Here is a 20872-nt window from a genome sequence, read left to right on the forward strand (position 1 = left end):
AGGCTCACAAGGTTCCCAGAGACTGCCAGATAATAATCACACTGGATGCTTTGGAAAAGCCTCGATATTTCTTGCATAATTGACTGCAATCACTTTTTTTTTTTTTTTGTCTTATCCTTCCATCATTTTCCTAGATAGTGAGAGATGTTGCATGGTTTAGGTTATGTCTTACCTTGTTCCTTGCCAAGCCTGGAAGATCCTAGAAACTCTTAGGTCCTCCAAACATATTTAGTGAATGAGATCTCCTGCATCCAAAACCAGAGGGCCAAGCTTTATGTCCGTGCAAGTAATACAAAACTAAGCTCTTAATTTGGAAAGGAAAGGATCAGCTAATTAATATGTGATGTCAGCAGCCTCATATATTTTATGGTTCAAAACAGGACTGCGTGTCCTTTAGCCCAGCCGATTTCCTGTTTGTTATCACATTAGACCTATTCCAAGGCAGATGGAAAATTTGAAGGACATCTCAAGCCATTAAAACTGGCATAAATCTTTCAGTACTGCATATAAATACATAATACTTTCCATTAAGATTTTTTTGGAATTAGGGTTTACGCAATTTCTTGATTAAGCAGGAGCTCTTTCACCCTGTGATTCTGCTCCTTTCAGCTGATAACAGGACTCCCCAAATCTATAGTCCTTGGTCTGAATCCCTGTTGATGTGAATCCTGCTTGCAAAGCAGGTTCGGTTCAGAATCCCATACAAAGGTCTTTGTTGGTGCTGTCCTTGACCTTCACTCTGTCTGCGTGTTTTTAAGAACAATGGTCTAGCATCTGTATTGCAGCCCTCTGTGCTCAGAACTTCTGTAATCTTCAGAACAGCTCTGAGAAGTAGTATTAGCATCTCCACTTTATATACGGTAGAATGAAGGCACAGGGTGATTGAACACCTGCCCAAGGTCACAGCAAGGAAGTGTCAGAGCCGGGAATTGAACTTTGTGCTGGTTGGACTCTAGAGCCGGTATTCTTCTGGCTCTGCTGAAAGGGATGGAGGGCAAGCCAACATGTGTAGAGCTGCCCCACTGTGCCAGGCACAAGAGTGGGCACCAGCCATTTCCTCTGTCATTTCATAGCCACATTATAGAGTACACATTTTTATCCCCATTTCATGTATCAGGAAACTGAGACTCAGTGCTATTTAGCAATTTGCCCAAAGTTAAGCAGTTACTAATTAGCGAAGCCAAGATTCACGTTTGGTCTGTGACACTCCACACACTGCTCTTTTCTCTAAGCAAGAATTTAAATATTAGCTCATGAAAGCTTTTTTTTTTTAAGATTTTATTTATTTATTTGAGAGAGAGAGAGAGAAGAGGGAGAAGCAGACTCTCTGATGAGCAGGGAACCTGACGCGGGGCTCAATCCCAGGACCCGGAGATCGTGACCTGAGCTGAAGGCAGACGCTTAACCCACTGATCCACCCAGGTGCCTCTCATAAACGCTTTTTATCTGTGGAGCTGACAGTCCCTTTGGTGTGGTCCAGCAGATGGTGAGCTAACATGGGAGGCAGAGGTATCCTGTGACCTTGATGAAATAATTAAACCTCTCTGACTCTCAGCATCCCTGCCTGTAAAATGGACTTGTAACACTCTCCCTCCCTCACCTGCCCCTCAAGACCTTGAGAGGACCAACTTTAGGACTGAATAGAGAAACAAACTGTCCTAAACCCTCACTTTACAGATAAAGAGGCTGAGGCCCAGATGGACTGTGCAGCTTTTCCAAGTTGCTTAATCAAAGGATGACCAAAACCATACTAGAACCCCAGTGTATCAGTCAGCTAATGCTTTGTAACAATGGCTAGAGTTCATTGTAAAGTTAAAAACATAATTCTCATGCACATATAAAATGAATACATGTCAAAGATTTTTATGCAATCCATTAAGTAATGAGAGAATCAGTAAGATGTTGAGACCAGCTCAAAGGAGATCTTGAAGAACAGTGGCATGTACGGATAATCAGGAATGCTGAAATGAATTTTCTAAAAGATGCAAAACAGGTTAAAATTCAACAAGCCATAAAATTTAAGGTTTGGGATTATCTTTTCCATAGGGTACAAATATATCATATCTCCACAGCACAAAATTCATCTACACTGCTATCAGTTTTCGAGTTAACTTTTGACCCTGTGGAGTGGTAAAATATAAAAGATATGTAAAAATATAATATAATATATGTAATATATTATATGCAAATATATGTAAATGTAATATATGTGAAATATAAAAGATGGTAAAAAAAAAGATATCCTGTACAGGATATCAGCCAAAGGTATAAATGTCTATAGGTCAGAAAATCCCCAGAGGGCTTTCAGCACTCTACCAAAAGGACTCTAAATAATCTCTTTTGCTGTTTTCTAATTTTCCTGATATAGAAAACCACAGAAATTTCAATAGCTTTCAATCATAAGCAATTATTCATCCCTCACAGGTCAGGAGGCTGTGGGATGGCTCTGCTCCATGTGTCTCATTCTGGAGCCCAGGCTGGAGGGGGCAGCAGCTTTCTGGAGCAAGCTGTTCTCAAAGTGGGTGCCAGGGCTCCCAGAGGAGCAAGCACAAACATGTGATATCTCGTAAGGCCTCGCCTGGAAATGGTATTTTTCACTTCTGCCCGTATTCCATTAGCCAAAGCAAGTTATACGAACAAGCCCAACATTAGTGGGAAGTGTAGTGCTCTCATAGATGTGGGGGGGTGAATATTTGCTGAACAGTGATCATTCCCCTAATTTCCCGTCCATATCAAGTTGTGCTAAGATTTGAAAAAAAAAAAAGTGTGGACAGAGAGGCACTATGCAAACACACAGGACCAAGAGTGTTTTAAGTGTAGAGATCAGCTGTGACCACCTGCCCCTTTTTCAGAAGTGAAAGAGAATAAGTTTGTCCAGCAAACGGTTAAGTTTGGGAATGAGTTCATGCTGATGCTTGGTTTCATGACATAATCTTCTAGCGGTGGCAGGCTCTTGGGGAGATATTTTATGCTCACTTGTGATGTCAAATGGGTGCTAGCCACTGAAAGTCAGTTGAGGAACACATTTCTTAAATAAGGCACATGGAGGTTTGCAGAAGCATGGCTGGGGGAGGGGGATACTGAATGACAGAATACTCATGGCCATGACACATGGTTTTGCTCAAAGAATTTTGAGAAATATTTTAAGTTAAAAGAAGGTAACAGCTCTAATATGGCACATGCAACAATAAATGGCATTTAATGTTTAATGACTTATTTTAACACGTTGTTTATTCTTATGTTTGCCACAAATAAGTAACAGAAAAAAACACCTTATGGTCAACAACCAAAGATGAAGAAGGACAACCATTTGGGGTACCACCCAAGGAAAAAGTTTGACAGCAGGGTGGGAATAACAGATTCATAGAACTGGGAACCTCCTCCTGGAGTAGGGCTGTGTCCAAGTGCGGCCTCAATGAAACCTAGGAGATGGGGAACAGGTTGGGGTCCAAGGTCTCCTCCTCCTCTTAATTCCATTTTTCCTCGTCTTCCTCATCACCATGGTCGCAAGCCCGCTTGCTGCTACCAGTTATGAATTGCCCCCTCTGGTGGCAGATCCTGTGCACTACATTTTCCAGAAGCTCCATGCCTCCTCCCCAAGGACACAAGGGTTTGCAAACCCCAGCTGGAACTTGCACTTATGTGAGGTGGTTTGATAAAATTTACAGGACACTTAACACCCATTTAAAAGGGACCCGTAAGTCAACACACTAGGCTGTTCTTCCTTTGAGGAAGAAGGTTGATGTATTCTTTGCAGTTTTTCTTCATCAGTTTGTAGCATCAAAAGAAAAGTCGAAACAATGAAATTCTATGGGTGCCTGAGTGGCTCAGATGGTTGGGCGTCTGCCTTCAGCTCAGGTCATGATCCCAGGGTCCTGGGATCGAGTCCCGCATCGGGCTCCCTGCTCTTTGGGAGCCTGCTTCTCCCTCTGCCTCTCTCTCTCTCTCTCTCATGAATAAATAAATAAAATCTTAAAAAAAAAAGAAACAATGAAATTCTACATAACGTAATGTACATGTATTAAACGAGCTCATCTTTCTGTAAGCTTCTGAGGAAGTTATCATTATGACTATAAGATTTAATATATCAGGCAGAGATAGTAAAAATGGAAAATCAGGTTCAAAGAGATTAACAATGGGCCAGACGGCAATAACAGTGTGACTCCCAAGGGCACTCAGCTGGCTCAGTCGGTTAAGCATCCTACTCTTGATTTCAGCTCAGGTCATCATCTCAGGTCATGAGATCAAGCCCCGTTCAGGCTCTGCACTCAGAGCAGAGTCTGCTTGGGATTCTCTCCCCCTCTCTCTCTGTTCCTCCCACCCCTTTAATATAATTAAATAAAATCTTTTAAAAAATAATGTGGCCCCCAAATCTACCTGTAATGTGATATTAAGTCCTTTGGGTCTCTAGTGTTAGCTTTTAACCTCACCACAACCCTGTGAAGAAAATTTTAGTAACATCTCCATTTTCCTGAAAGGGAAACTGAGTCTAAGAGAACTAACATACCTTGCCCAAGGCCACTTGGCCACAGTGTGCCAACGCTGGGACTGAAACCTAGATCCTGCAACATGCAACCCTGGGCTATCACTGCCCTCCTATGAAACACTGGAATGGTTGCATCTTTTGATATTTTCACATTCCCTGAGGAAAATTTCATCTCGTCATGAAGAATTTCCCAATAATGGAGACCCCACCTTCTGGGCTTTAGAGAAACATCTGGGTTTGAGTCTTTGCTCAGTCACTATTCTTTGGTTAACATACACTCCACATACATCCATACATCCACATTTGGGCAATCCACATACATTTTTTTAAAAGATTTATTTATTTATTTGAGCAAGAGAAAGAGAGAGCATGAATGGGAGGGGAAGAGGGAGAGGGAGAGAGAGAATCTCAAGCAGACTCCATGCTGAGCACAAAGCCTAACACAGGGCTCAATCTCACAACCCTGAGATCTCAACTGAGCTGAAACCAACAGTCAGACTGAACCTATTGCGCCACCCAGGCGCCCCAATCCACAGACATTCTTAAAGGTATGTTTGTGTAGAACCTACTTCTTTGGGTGGTTGTGACAGCTGAATGAGGCAGAGAAGGAAAGGTGCTCACAACAATGGGATCCCTTGGAAGACAACTGGCCAGAGATATTCAAGCAGAGACCAAAGAATGTGGCTATAGATTGAAACAGATTAACATTGTTAACTTGCTAGGTTCATGATCCCTCAGTGGAACGTGAGGTCCTTGTGGTGGGTTCATGTTATGGGCCAAGCTGTATCTCCCGCCAAACTTATATGTGGACTCTCTAACCTCCAGTCCCTCCAGATGTGACTCTATTTGGAGATAGGACCTTTCAACAGGTGATTTAGTTAGAATGAAGATGTTCGAGTGGCCCTAGTCCAATCTTACTGGTGTCTCTGAAGAGGAGATTTGGACACATAGATGCCAGGGTATGCAACACACAGAAAAAAACCATGTGAAGACACAGTGAGAAGCCAAGGAGAGTGGCCTCAGGAGAAACCAGCCCTGCCAACAACTTGGTCTTGGACTTCCAACTTCCAGGACTGTGAGAAAATGAGTTTCTGCTGTTTAAGCCCCCCATCTGTGGGGTTTAGTGATGGTAGTGGTAACAAACTAATACAAGTTGAAATCAGTATTTTATAAAATATGGAACTGCATGTATCAGAAGATATCACCACATTGGGATAGCACTATTTTAGTTATATGTCTTATCGTATTATGTGGGCTGGGCTGGGATATAAAATGGCAGTCACCAAAGGTGGAACAACATTGGATTTGACACCCAAAACTTCTCTTCTAATTTGGACGTCATATTAATTATGACGATAATTAGCATTTAGTATTCACAGCGTATCAGCACGCAGTAAGCGCTTCTAAGTGCCAACGGTTTACAAATGTTAACTCCTTCACTCCTGTAACATCCTTTCAAGGTAATTGTTATTCCTATTTTACGGGTGAGGCTGAGACTGGTTATTTAAACTGTCCAGGGTCAAATATTTAACATTTTTCAGAGACAGGAATCTTGCCCAAAGCAGGCTCTCTCAAAATAGGCTTTCCCTATTCAGCATCATTGTGCAGCTACCCATAATTCTCTGCCCAGTTACTTAGCACCCAGGCATCAGCTTCCCCTCTGCAAAGAATTCCGTGATGGAAATTAGGAAGGCCTTGGACTAATAGGCTCTGTGCATGTGATTGGCTAAGGGTACAATGGGCCTTTGATGATTGCAGTAAGAACACCGAGCACTTCTCCAGTTGGCATGGAGCTTTTCTTCTTGTCACTAAGGTAAACGGAGCATTGCGATGTCTGTGGGGGCGGGTAATGAGGCAAAAAGGTCTAGTCCTTCAGGACTGGAAGGAGGTGAGAAAATGGTCCTGGCACTCCTTGTATGAAGACACTGTGAATAGCGTCTGCCTACAGCATCCAGCCCTCCCGCGCAAGCAGGCTCCGGGCCAGACGCTCTTGAAAGCAGGTACATGGGCTCATTAGCAGGGAAATGGCAGTGGGTAATTGGAATATGTAAATGGCATGGGCAAAGAGGGTGTTTTAACAAGCAAGACCCAGAGAGAAGGCGCTTAATTTGGTAGAGAGAAAGGAACAGACTGCCCAGGGAGCCAATTACTGGAGCCACAGGATGGATGCTCAGCTTCGGGAACCCACAGTCAGAACGCAGGGAGCCTGGGACATTGGGTGCATTTGTTTCCACTGCTGAAATGCCAAGTGACCCATGATCCAGCCCTGCCTTTTTTTTTTCAGATACCAATTGTTGGGGACTCTCTTTCCTAAATACTTCTGGCCATCATCCTCTCTCGTCTCCAGGATCTGCCACCACTTTCCTTCTGGACCTCAACATCTCAGTTGGGCAATGTCTTGTAGCTGTTCTCATCGAATTTGTTTCTCCCGCTCTCAATCTGCAACCTACTAAGTCATCAGAAAGACCTTTCTGAAACCACCTGGGACCATCACTGTATGCTTAAAGCACCTTCATGGTCCCCAAGTTCATAAGCCTGGCACCTAGGCAAGCCTGCCCCATGTGGCCCCTGTTCCATTCATGCTTGCCTCCGGACATCTTGCCCCGGAAGCCCCATGCTTTGTCTTGACCCCGAGCCTTTGCATGTGCTAAGCCTCCCACCTGGCACAGCATTCTCTGAAAGTAACACATCTCAGTGGCTAAAAGCACAGACTCCAAATAACCTGGGCTTGAATCCTGGGGCCATTATTTCTCAGCCATGTGACCTTGAGCAGGGTACTTAGGCTTTCCAAGTGTCATTTCATCATGGTTAATACAGAGAACAATAACTATAATGCCTAGCTCATAACTTTGTTGCTAGGATTAAATGAGATCATCTATATAAAGCACTTAGCTCAGTGCCAGGCACATAGTAAGCACTCAGTAAATGTAAGTAATGATGATGAATGAATATCTATCATGAGTCAGGTCCTTGAAATGCAATGATGATACAGAAATGAGTAAACTGATTTGCATTGTTTATCTCATCTTTTCAACTAAATATGGAATTAATTATTCAATTTTCTTTTATTCCCCCTCCTGTTTCCCACAGACAGAGTAACTCATGAAACAGGCAGTTAGCAAATGCTTGTTGGAAGGATGAATGAATGAATTCATTAATGGATGAATTGAATATTTTACCCTGCACAACAGGTGCCCCCCACTATCTGAAAGTAGATCATTCCTATGAAACCTTTTGTAAGCCAAAACGGTATAGAGCGAAGAAGCAATTAATTTATATAGAAATTTTTTTTTAGCATTTCTAGACCCTGAAAAAAACCTCTCTTAGGCTTTTCTGATACCTTAGGACACATTTTGCTAACGGATGCACAAAATAAATGGAGATAAATCACAGATGTTCATAGACATAGTTCAAAGCTCTGTCATTTGATGCCCGGATGCTGAGTGTAGTTCCCAGGGAAGGAGCTGGGGGGCGCCGCTCTTCCTGCTTGGGGTGCTTACTGCCTCTATCATGGCTCATTGCTAAGCAAAAATTGAATGCTAAAGTTTTTCTTCCTTCCTTCCTTCCTTCCTTCCTTCCTTCCTTCCTTCCTTCCTTCCTTCCTTCCTTCCTTCCTTCCTTCCTTCCTTTTTTCCTCCCTCCCTCCCTTCCTCTCTTTCTTTCTAGAAGCAAAATTCTCTTCCAATTTCTTTCAGTTAGTGAAAACAGGTCCTCATGTAGGTCTTTTGTAAAAGTGAAGTGGCATTATATACACTTTTGAAAAGCTGGGGATACCTGTATAATTAGTCCAAAGAAAAGGGAAAAAATGATATTCAAGAAACACCCAAAATAAATGTAAAGGTTAACGTAAGAATTGCAAATGCGAGGCAGGGAAAAGAAACACTTTTTCCAATTGAGAACAATCTAAGTGAAGTCCTTTAATTATTGCCATCTAGAGTGAAGGTGAGTGCCGTTTGGCTCAGAGCTCACTTGTTGCCCATCAGTCCTGACTTGAGCTGCCTTCCACGGTCATGTGTCCAGACTCCTTCGAGTAATGTAGTAAATGTACATAGTACATCACACACTGCAAAGCTCTACCTCAAAATGGATCCCTGAATGGTGTTCAGACCAAGTCGGAGGTAAGGAGGTTGGGAAACATTAGCCCACTTTATCGATAAGGAAACGGTCTAGGTAGGAATCCAGCGACTTCTCCAAGGTCACTAAGCTCAAAGTCACAGAGCCAGGACTAGAATTTGAATCAGGGTCTAAATTCCATAGCTTAGGCTGACCTCATCCTTTGGGTGATGTGTGCAAGGGCGTGCTTTTGCCTGTCTCTCCTTACTCATTTCTGGGAAGGTTTCTCACCTGCAAGGGATCAAGGGTCCATGTGCCCTACCATTGAGTGATATGAAGTCCAGAAAAAGGAAAACAAAGCAAAAGTATGGAGGGAGGAGAGAGGGCAGCACCTCTGAGGATTTGCTGTAGTTAAGTTTTCAAGAATAAAGAATACGTAGAGGGGATCCTTCCTTTCCAAATATATGTGCTTTTGGCTTGAATTGTTACAAGACCCAAACTGGGGTTTGCCTGGTCTCCTCCCAAAAGGCAAGGGGTGTCTGTCTGTCTCCTTGGATGCAAAGACCTGTCTCACTGGCTCCTCCCAGAGGTAGATTTATAACCAGGTGTGGAGCAAGCATTTGGAGGATATGTTATTTGGTCAGAAGCAGTTTTATGGAATCTTGTGATAGTGAGGCATTCTTACGTCCAGGGATGGTGATGTTGCAGAAGCATGATGGGCAGAGGAGGCAATTTTGTATCCAGGAGATGTGTCTGTTCTACCTGAGACACATCTCCCCAACCCCAACCATGACTGCAAGGTCCAGTGTAATCAACCTGCCACCAGGTTGAACCCCTGAGGAAGGTGCCATACTGGAGGCTCAGCGTTGGTCTTCTCCGCAGGTCAGGCATGCTGCAGTAGTTTTGGCAATTGTCACCACCAGACTATTAACAGAGGGTACTTCTGGGTAACAGGATGACAAATCATTGTTGCTGCCTTTTTGCTGCTTTGTATTTCATAATAACTATGAGGCACTTCTTGTGCAACAAATAATAAAAGCAAATTTAAACATGGTCCAAGACAGTCATTTAATGTGTTTTGGGGAACAGGGTGGGGGGGCAGGGCCCCTGTTAACTTGTGCCCATGAACCTGAGATTCTGTCCTGCTCCTTTGATTACAGAAATCGTCCCTGGAGCATCATCTCTCGGCAAGCACGTTTCTGTTCATCTCATCCCTGGAGGCTTACACCCCCGGGGAAGCAGGATGTACAGAGAAAAGAACTCAGGCTCAGAGAAAGTCTTTTGGCTTCTCTCTCCTTACTCATTCCCAGGAAGGCTCCCCACCTGCAGGAGAGAAGGAGTTCATCAGAGACGAAGACCAGTGAAAGGGGAAACAAATCAAAGGCATAGGGGAGGGGCGTCAGGTGGCAAATCTGAAGACTAGGAATTGGTTGGGTTTTCAAGGTCGCACACTGAGGTTGTGCAGAGCTGGAATGGAAACCAGCAGTGGAATGCCCTGTTGTTTGTACCAGGGCCCCCAGTCTGGCCCTGATGGATACTGTGTTCCTGAACTCTGTCATGGTACCAACACCCTGTTGGTACCTGAGGTTCTTGGGGACTTTAAGCCTCAAAGAAGATTCCTTTCAATGGAATATAGGACATTTGATTTCCTTTAGCTGGAATCTGTGCTACGGAGTGTTGCGATTACACAGTCCCCCAAATGGCACTGAGAATGCCTCCCGTTTTTCGTGACATTTCCAAGCCTCCTATCTGAACAACACTCTGCATTGGATTATAAAACCATTAAGCAAATCAATTTCCAAACTACATGGCAGTTTCCCTATCATTGGATTTAACTGGATCAGAGGGTTGATTTATATTGACTTTACCTCACGTTTTATGGGAGGCATGAACATAGCCCCTACACTTGATCTTAAAACATTAATATTTGATAGTCTGCAGCTCTCATCAAAATAGAAGTCTCCTCACATGCCGGAGGATCCAAACTGTTATTCTGAAAATCTGAACTTTTGATTAATTGCCCAGTAATGATGTCTTCTTTCTATGGGGTCCTCGACTAGTCTCCTTTGATGCTTATCTGGTGAGTCTTTTTATTTTAAATTCTGTCAAAATGTTTTTGTTTTGTTTTGTTTTTTTGTCACCATGTTACTTGAGTTGCAATGGGTACTAAGACTTTCCAAGAATAAAGATTTTCACAATGGTAAAAAACAAAACCAAATCCCATATGCAAACATACAGCCAATATTTCATTGTGAGCCAAGCATTGTTCTGGGGCTTTACATTCTGCCTTCACTTATTGGTCATTCATTCATGAATAGGTATTGAGAGCCTACTAAACAGCAAGCATCCTTCTAGGCTTCAGGGATAGAACCCTGAGACCCCGCTCTTGCTTAGTGAGATAGTAGTAAACAAAACGCAGCTTGGATCATTTTAGGCAGTGATAAAGGTAACCAATAAATAAAACAGGAAGGGATTGAGGGCGACTTTAGAAAAGGGGCTCAAACAAGAAGGATGGAATTGTTCCTTAGTCAGTTGGGATAGGAATGCAATGGAAAGCTCAGGAACCTGCGCTGGTGTGCTGGGGGTGGAGGGTGAACAGATGTTCAGAAGCATGCTTGGTGGGGGGGGGGGGGGGCGGGAGTTGCAGCTTCCATTTGGAGCTTCTCTCACCTAGGCTAGTCCCTTCCTCTGCACTCTTTCTCGTTTCCAGTGTTTGCACTGACCGGTTACTTACCAGCCTCCAACTAACTCACTGCTGAGCATCATTCTCTTCATGAACATCTGTGGGGGTCCTACTGTGCGTGCAGTCACATGTCCATAAACCAGTTCATGCAATGTTCACAAAGTGAAACCCGCAGCCCCCTGATGGATGAATAATCTCTCTCAGTCAGGTTGTAGCTCTTATTCTATATTAAGGTCCCATATTAGAGTCACTCTCTGGACAAACTATTCTGTAGCTTTAAGCGGTTTATTTTTGTGCCTATACAACACTGTTTAATGATTTCAGCCTGGGTACAGTTTAACTCCTTTCTCAAAACTATCCTTATTGGTTGAGATTTCTGAGGTTCTCCCCTCTGGCATTCATTCATACAGATACTCCTCCTTCCTCCCCATTCCCACACTCACACTTCCTTCTCTTCTCCCCACCCCCCCTCACCTCCCGCTTCTTTCTCTCCATGCCTTTCCCCTCCCCCATCCCACCTCCCCTCTCCTCCCGTCTCCTCCCCTTCTCTCATTCTCCTTGGCCAACTCCTTCAGGCAATACAGAGCTGGCATTCCTTTGCAGGCCTTCTGGTGGCTCACACACTAGGGATGGATCCTTGACTTGGCCTTGCTCGTAGACCCTCCCCTCTGCCCAAGACAAGCCTGGAGAGAGTGGGAAGTGAAGGAGGCTCCAGGTACCAGGGGACAGCAGGATCTCTGTAATGGTGGTGGCCATGTGGGAGGGAGCTGAGAGGTTCAAAGCAGGGGACCCTCACCGCCCTCTGCCAGTGATTTAATGTGATCTAGTCCCTACCTAACAGTGGCCTCCCCTTCTTCTGCCCTCCTCTGACTCAGTGCGTTCAAGCCATATTTCACATTTGAGCTTGCTGTTCTGCTGCCTGGAATGCTCTTCCTGACATTTACATAGTTGCCCCAGCTTGTCACTTTGGTCTCACCCCAAAATGTCACCTTCACAAAGAGGCCTTCCAGGACCAGCCAATGTAAAGAAATTCCCCACTTCTAGCACATTTTCTAGCTATTTTGTTTCCTCAAAGCATCCACCAATCTTGGCAATTACACTATTTGTTTGTTTTCCATTACTGTCTTCCATCTTTCCAGAATACAAGTTTTATGAGTGCAGGGATCTTGTATGCCCAGGTCCGAAAACACTGCCCCTCTCAGTAGAAGCTCACTCACTTGAGGTTTAGTAATTGAATGAATGAACAGAGACTCAGGCAAGAGAGGGAATGACTTGCTAGAGCCCAGGTTAAGAGCCAAGCCAATTCTGGGAGTTCTTTCTCTTTCTTCAAACCTCTGTTCGCCTGAGCCGGCAAGGGCCAAGGGCCAAGGGCCAAGGGAGGTGAGGGCTGCTCTATCCACCATGAACCAGAAACCAAACAGGGAGCCACCCAGAGTGTGTGGGCTCACGGCGCGCTGGGCCTTGGCCAACCCAGCAACTTGGATTTTACTTCCAAAGCCAAGAAGCAGGGTTGGGAGGTGACCAGAGAACATAAAGCTGCAGCGGTCAGGCCAATGCCGAAGGTCGACAGAAGAACCCCCCCAACCCCGCCTCGGTCCCTCCCCGCCTTCCCCCCCTTTGTCCCCACGCCCAGCCCGGGGAAAGCCCTAACACCCACAGGGGCGAGGGCAGCCCCGCTTGGCGGCCTCAGAGCAGGCCACCCGCGAGGCGCGCGGGGTGGGGGGCGGCGAGGGGGGCGGGGCGCTGCGGGGGCTTCCCGCCGCGACGGGGCGGGACAATGGGGCCCCACCCCGGCGAGGGAGCGGGGCGGCGGCGTGCGCTCGGCCCGCCGCGCGCTGGCTCGCCGCGGCTGCTGCGGGGCTGAGGCTGGAGCGGGCGGGGAGGGGCGCGGGGCGGGGGGGAGAGCGGAGGAGGGCGGAGGCGGCGGCGGCGCGTGTGGCTTGCGGGCGGGCGGGCGGGCGGTTGGCACCGGGCTTGTAAATAAACTGCGATGCTGTCTCGGGCTCGCCGGCCCGGGTGCCGCCGCCGCCGCCGCCGCCCCGGAGCCCCGGTGCCAGGCTCCCGCCGCCGCGCGCCCTAGCGCCTCCGCGCCAGCCTCGCGCGCCCTCGCCCGCTCCCCGCAGCCCCCGGCCCGCGCCCCTCGGGGTCCCGCGGCTGACCCGCGCGGGATGTGACCCCTTCCCGCTGCCCGGCCTCCCCTGCCCCCCGGGGGGCCCGCCTTTGCTTGCTTTTGGGGGGGTGGGGAGCGGCGCGCGGATCATGGCATTGGAGTTCCCGGGCTTGCAGCCGCCGCCGCCGCCCCATCCACGCACCCCGAGCGCCCCTTCTTCCCCGAGCAGCAGCGGAGAAGGCGAAGCGGCCGGCGGGGGCGAGGCAGATGGGGCTCAAGGCGCGCAGGGCGGCGGGGGCGGCTGGCGGCGGCGGCGACGGGGGCGGCGGCGGCGGGGCCGCTAACCCGGCCGGAGGGGACGCGGCGGCGGCCGGCGACGAGGAGCGGAAAGTGGGGCTGGCGCCGGGCGACGTGGAGCAAGTCACCTTGGCGCTCGGGGCCGGAGCTGACAAAGACGGGACTCTGCTGCTGGAGGGCGGCGGCCGCGACGAGGGGCTGCGGAGGACCCCGCAGGGCATCGGGCTCCTGGCCAAGACCCCCCTGAGCCGCCCTGTGAAGAGGAACAACGCCAAGTACCGGCGCATCCAAACTTTGATCTACGACGCCCTCGAGAGACCGCGGGGCTGGGCGCTGCTCTACCACGCGCTCGTGTGAGTACCCAGCCGCTCGGCGGCGCAGGTTGGGGCTCGGGTGCGGGCTGGAGCCAGGACGGCTGTGGGGCCTTAAAGCCCAGGGGCGCCGGTGGGCTGAGGAGGAGACCAGTCTGTCCTCCGTGTTCCTCCGCTGTGTGTGTCCGTGTGTCTGTGAGCCACTCTCTGGCTGTTGGACACCAGGGCTTCAAAGACCCAAGCGTGGTTCCCCAGCTAATCTGGAGATTGGATTGGCGTGTTTGTGCGCGCGCGGGTGCGCATTTATGGCACCTTCTCCGGATGTTGGTATTGAAGCTTAAAAGAATGATGTGGTTTTTCCAATTAACGTGGAGGATGAACAGGATAAAGCGGATCCCTCCCATACGCTCTGTGTTTCTGCTTGGGGTGGGTCCCTTCTCCTGGGATCGCTACTGAGTTTAGATGATGCGTCCTGGAGTTAGGGATGGGAGTGGTACACTGCCCATAGTGGTGTGTGTGTGTGTGTGTGTGTGTGTGCGCGCGCGCGCGTATGTGCACGAGCGCGCGCATGAGCGCGGGTATCAGTAGCTTGCTTGTGCTACCCTTCTTAGGGCTCCATCCTGATATAGAACCTGGTGTCGCCCTAGTTGGGGGCTTGGACTGGTCAAAATGTGCATCTTTGGATTATTTTTATGGAAGTTAATGAGCAGGAGAGAGAATATAAGAGAATGAGAATATCTCAGGCTCCAACCTAGACAGAGGAGCTGGGGCTTAACAGTGCCAGATCAGGTCCGGGGCTTATTTTGGCTGAGGTACCTCCATGATTTGGTCCTGATATCCCCTCAACATCAACTGCTGTCCCCTTCTCTCACTTTGGCTGGACAAGGGTGCGGGCCATGTGATGGGGCTTGGACTGGAGGTTTGACCCCAGGCACCCTTCCCCTAGAAAGCATCTCCTTGCTAGTCAGGATGAACATGCACTGCCAGGGAAGGAAGACGGAACTCCGTTCTGCACTGACACTCGGGACAGGAAATCTTCTTGCACTTGAGGGAGTGGGGGGGAGGATGGTAGTGGTGACTTCTCACCTAGGAGACAAAATCAGAGCTGTCAGCCTACACCCCAGGGCCGGCAGGGCATCTCCAGTTGCCCCTTGCCTCCTGTCTGGGGCTTAGTCATTCTGATGGCTGCTTCTTGGGAAGCTGTACGTTATCAGGGTTTGGGCGGGGAATTGGCCATAACTTTGGCCCTTCTTGTGCGTTTAGTAGTGGATATTCCTCTGTGTCCTCCTCCAACTGACCACGACTGTTGTGGTCCCAGGGAGTTCAGGGAGCCTTGGAGTTGCTACCTGCCAATCATCTTTGGTTGCAATGGCTTTTCCAGGTTTGGCCACCAGGTGGGGGCGTCTGCCCAGGACCTCAGACTTGGCAACAGGTTTCTTCTGAGAGGTTGCAGAAGCCTGGAAAGGGTGCCTCCCTGAAGCTGAGGAACTGGCAGGAAGGAGGGGGCATCCAGCCAGGAACATGGATTCCTGATGGTCCAGCCTCTGGCATCCACTTCCTCCTGAATTTGCAGGTGTTCGTGGCTGGAGAGAAGGCCTAGCAAGGGTTACTCTTCCATTTGCTTTCTTCAGGTGGTAAAAAGGGATGAAAAATATATTCATCTCTGTTTCTAGCACTGTGTTTAGTTCAACTGAACTGAAGGGGGTTCAGTTAAATTAAGTGTTTAGTTAAATTGAAACTGGAATGTGATAGTAAAAAAAAGCTCGGATCTGAGTGCACCCATACATAAAGAGACTCAACATGTCCTTTTGCATGTAAATGGCATTCACTATTTATTGGCTGACTTCCAAACCTGGGGTTTCACTGAAGTTTGTGGGGTCCCTCTTTCTTCACCTCCCGCCATTCCCAGACAACACCCCTGCCCTGCCTGCCTTACCCCTGGGGGAGGGATAGCTAAGGCCTGTTGTTGACGGAGCCTCGATTTTATCCTTCTTTCGAATTATTCCATCACGCAGAAGCAGGTTTGAGAATGCCCAAACCTGTAGCCTTGTTTCCCAGAGAGGACCAGGAAAATCTGAGAGCGTGGCATAAGGAAGAGGTGAAGACCTAGCCAGATGCTTCAGACATGCAAATCATTTATTTCATTGAACTCTCTCCAGGATTTTATGAGGTGGGAATTACTGTCTACATATTAGAGATGAGAGTAAGAAAACTTCAGTGAAACCCCTTGTCCAAGATCACACAGCTGCTGTTCTGGCTGCTCACATCTGAATGCAGTGGGTCAACTGTGTTTCTGAGCTGGATCCCAGTTCTGACCCTCTGCCAACAGTTGCAGGGCTCTGAGTATTTCACTGGGCATCACTGGGTACCCCTTGCCCATTGATAACACAGGGCTCGTAAGAACACCTCCGCCTTCACTTGCTAGCTCACAGCTGTTAATGGCTAGAAATGGGGTTTGGAAACAAAACAGGGGCTAGTCGGAACCCAGGGAAGCACGGTGTTCAGGAAATGCGGAGTGGGCTAAGGCGGTGGTGGGATTGCAGGTTCTGACTCATTGGGAATTATACAGGAAAGCATGCTGGGCTGGGTGTGAGCTCCTAATACTGAAGCATACCCAGTCAGTGGATACACTGTGCATCCCCCCCCCAGCTTAGCAGGAAGTGCAGTCAAGTGAACAAATTGAACTTTTCATTGATGATTCAGGATTTTGCAAGGCACTGTAATTCGTGCTTCGAAGCGTCCGTTATCCTGTTCTGGGCTGTAGCTAATGGCATAAGGGGGCTGGGAAATTGGGCTGACCTTGGGCTCACAATCTAGTGCATACTTTTATTTTATCTTTTTAATGAATCGGACCCATGAGATGCGATTCCCATCCCCCCCACTGCTCCTGTCCTGAAGGTAGAATACAGCAAATGTGGAGACCAAAGACCCCCACCCTACCTAACCCTGCTCCCTTTGCCTTAAATGCTCATCCCTATTTTTTCCTGGCTACTCACTTTCACCTTGGCCCAGCTCTGATGTGGCTTCCTCTGGGAAGCTTTTCTCTGACCCCACCACCCCCTCCCCAGGTTGAGTTAGAATTGCCCTCCTCTGCAATGTCCCTAGCTGTAGGATTTTGCACATTACATTAGATTGATCTGTTTGCTCATCTCTGCCATTGAACCAAGAGCTACTTGGGAATAGGGCCATGGTGTTCTTTGGCGTTCTGTTTCTGGCAGGCTGTGGGGTCCGTGGTGGTTACTGGATAAGCACTGATTGACTGGGTGAGTGAAAGAATACTCTCAGCTCACTGAGACTTCGCTGTGAATGGTTTTAATGTTATCACCACCATCACCACCACAAGTAGGTACAGTCAGCATTATAGGATTTTAGTGAAAAGAATAGCTGGCAGAAGTCTTAAAATGGACTAAGGGGGGGTGCCTGGGTGGCTCAGTTGGTTAGGCGACTGCCTTCGGCTCAGGTCATGATCCTGGAGTCCCGGGATCGAGTCCCGCATCGGGCTCCCTGCTCGGCAGGGAGTCTGCTTCTCCCTCTGACCCTCCTCCCTCTCATGCTCTCTGTCTCTCATTCTCTCTCTCGCAAATAAATAAATAAAATCTTTAAAAAAAAAAGGACTAAGGGGAGGAGGGGACAGGGTGGGAGACCATGCTTTGACCCCAGTGAGCCTGATCCCTTCTCTGCTTCCTGAGCCTGAAAAGGATCCTGCTGTTGTGGAGAAAGTGCTGGATTTGGAGCTCCTCCCATCTGGACCACCTGAGGTCTCTGTGATTTTGCATGGCCTGGAGGTTGGGATTGGCCCCTGTCACAGGGTGGTGTTCAGGTTTCAAGTGTATGAATGAAATTAGCCCAACACCAGGCACTGAATATTCATTAGTTGATTCTGAATAGGGGTCTCCTTAAAAGCACATACCACTGTCGTGCTCTGACATTGTCCTGGGACTCCCCTTCCTTAGCCTGTCAGCAGAGAGATGCTGGCTTCTTCTTGGTGCTATTGTTGGATGGACTCTCTGCACAAACCTTCTGCTCCTCTCACCACCTCCCTGCAGCCATCACTCACTCACCTGTTGACGGACCAAGGGGACATGGTCACAGGAAGTACCTCCCGTTTGCATTCAGAGGTGGGCTGGCCCCTGGGGACCAGGTTGGGGGAGGTGGCAGGCAAAGCTGAGAGGTGGGGCACAAGGACCCAGCAGCTGCTCTGGAATGTAAGGGCTTGGCTGGTGGTCTTAGCCTATTGACTGGAAGATCTACAGTCCCTTTTTTTAGAGGCTGATCAGTATTCCATGTTCTTTCTCCATTCATCTGTTGATGGACATGTAGCTCATTTGTACATCTTGGCTATTATGAATAGTGTTTCAGTGAACCTGGAAGTGCTAATATCTCTGAGATCCCAATTTCAATTCTTTTGGATCCATATTCAAAGGTGAGATGGCTGCATCATATGGTAGCTCTATTTTTAATTTTTGAGGAACCTCCATATTGTTTTCCATTGTTTCCCCCATTCCAATGTTTCCACCATTTTGCATTCCCGTCCACGGCGTGCAAGGTTTGCAGTTTCTCCCCATCCTCACCAACACTGTTTCTCTTGGTTTTGATTTTGTTTCCGTTTTTGTCTTTTTTTTTTTTTTTTTTTTGATAATAGCTCTCCTGACAGGTGTGAGGTGCGGTATCATTGTGACAATCTTTATTCAGCTGTAAGAGCATGGTCTTTGGAGTAAGACCCAGGTTTAATCCAATCTGCTCTTTTCTGGCTGTGTGACCTGGAGTAATTTGCTCACTTTCCTGGATTTCAGTTTCTTTATTTCTTTTTTTTTTTTTAAAGATTTATTTATTTATTTGAGAGAGCGAGAATGAGAGAGAGTACATGAGAGGGGGGAGGGTCAGAGGGAGAAGCAGGCTCCTCGCTGAGCAGGGAGCCCGATGCGGGACTTGATCCCAGGACTCCAGGATCATGACCTGAGCCGAAGGCAGTTGCTTAACCAACTGAGCCACCCAGGCGCCCCCTCAGTTTCTTTATTTCTGATATGGAGATAGTCAGGCCTACCTCCCGGGGTTCTTGTGAAATTTAATTGAGGTGATGATATACAACACCTAAACATTGCCTTATGTTGGTTTGCAACCTTGGGCATTCCCCAGGTTAAATCCAAAACTGGCCCCCTCTGCAGACAGAGGGCAAGGGGAGAGGGAAGTAAGAGGAGGGCCACTCCAGATCCCTAAGTGGCAGGTTTCATAAGCAAGGGGACTTATATGTGAGGCTTGTCTTGGACACTGAAAGATGAGCAGGTCTTCCCACCCACTCTCCAGAATCTTAAAGGTTTTCAGAGAGTCCTTAATGGGGTTTGGTCACATACCCAATACAGACGGTGTCAGCAGCACCTTACTCTCAAGGCTGCATCTTTGGAACAGCTCCCACTGTGGGAACGGTGGAGGAGGGAGCGCACGGTCCAAGAACGGGGGAGGTGGTGAGGTCCAACTCGAGGGTCACCCTGCGGTCACGTCCTCTCAGTGACCTCCCCCAACACACTGAAGATAGTCAGTAAATATTGTTTCCTTCTTGCTTCTCCTCTCAATCCTATTTTAATCTGCCTTCCTCTTGCCCCTCTCATCAAACCCTTGCCCCCTCCCCTCTCTAATAACCTTGTTTTATTTTCTTTTCCTTTTCTGAACTCCTTGCCTTATTCCTGGCTTTTGTTTTTTATGATGCTTGCAAACCACTGGAATCAGATGAAAAAGTCAAGGAAGGGGTTGATTGCAAGCACCCACAGTCGCAGGTGTCTGGACCCCAGTGAGGCGGTGCGCTGAGAGGGTCTGTGACCCCAGGTGCCTGGTATCTCACTGTCTAGGAGCCAGGCTTACGCAGGTGGCTGTCGGTGCTGGAAGGGAGGGTACATTTTCTCTCCTTTACAACTGAAAACAGGTTCTGAAAAGTTATGTGATTTGTCCAGATGCTTGGAGCTACCTAAGTGGTAGAGCTGGGACCCCGCAGGAGTGTCCCACCTCTGTCACTGTCTTCATCATGTCACTGTTGTCCCCAATGGCAGACGATGCAGAAGAAAGGTAGCAGAGACTGAAACTCTACCTTCCTGGGTCAGGCGCTTTGTACAGCTGCTTTCCTGAAAAGTCCCCAGGGGAGAGGAGCCTGGCTGGCCCAGTCAGTAGAACATGAGACTCTTGATCTCAGGGTCCTGAGTTTGAGCCCCATGTTTGGCGTAGAGCTTACTTTGAAAAAAAATCCCCAGGGGAAAGCAGATCGGCTGGTCTGCCGGCTTTGTACACATGGAGTAACAGTAAGATGTTTCAAACTTTGATATACATGTGAATCACCTAGGCAAGAAGGGACGTTAAGGAAAATCTGGCAGATATTTCTTGAACCAGTCATTGAACTTGTGCATAATTAATACAATGGACCCTACCCTCCTCTTGAATAATTCAGTGGAAATGAGCAACATACCTGCAGTTGTGCCTAAAATGACCTGAATACAATCATGAAGAAATAATAAACAAATTCACATTGTGGGAAATCCTGCAAGATGTCTGGCACAGTCTCTTCCAAAGGGTCCCTGTCAGAAGAACAAATAAGGAAACTGTCTCAGTTAAAGGAGCTCAAAGAGATATGACAGCCAAATGTAGTGCATGCACAGAAACAAGTGGGACCACATCAAGCTAAAATGCTTCTGCCCAGAAAAGAAGCAGTCAACAGAATGGAAAGGCATCCTGCAGAATGGGAGAAAATATTTGCAAATCCTATATTTGATCAGGGCTTAATATCCAAAATATATAAGGAACTCCTACAACTCAACAGCAAGAAAGCAAATGATCCTGTTAAAAAATGGGCACAGGACCTGAATAGACGAGAAGATACACAGAGGGCCAATGTGTACGTGAAAAGGTGTTCAACACCTGCTCACCATCAGTGAAATGCAAATGAAAAC

At 47.8% G+C, this 20872-nt stretch overlaps 1 protein-coding gene across 1 annotated transcript in view; it reads left to right on the forward strand.

Moving 5' to 3' along the window:
• Window positions 1-13305: 13305 nt before the first annotated feature.
• The window catches only part of KCNQ3 (potassium voltage-gated channel subfamily Q member 3), a 311482-nt gene continuing 303915 nt past the window's right edge, over window positions 13306-20872 (forward strand). Inside the window, exon 1 of the mRNA XM_045895863.3 lies at window positions 13306-13982. Within this exon, the coding sequence (XP_045751819.2) occupies window positions 13600-13982 (383 nt within the window). The 5' untranslated portion in view covers window positions 13306-13599. The remainder of the gene's footprint in view (window positions 13983-20872) is intronic.

Source organism: Mirounga angustirostris, unplaced genomic scaffold (genome assembly GCF_029215605.1).
Source record: "Mirounga angustirostris isolate CCGP_5_RB_7025 unplaced genomic scaffold, mMirAng1.0.hap1 SCAF_4, whole genome shotgun sequence".
Lineage (NCBI taxonomy): Eukaryota > Metazoa > Chordata > Mammalia > Carnivora > Phocidae > Mirounga > Mirounga angustirostris.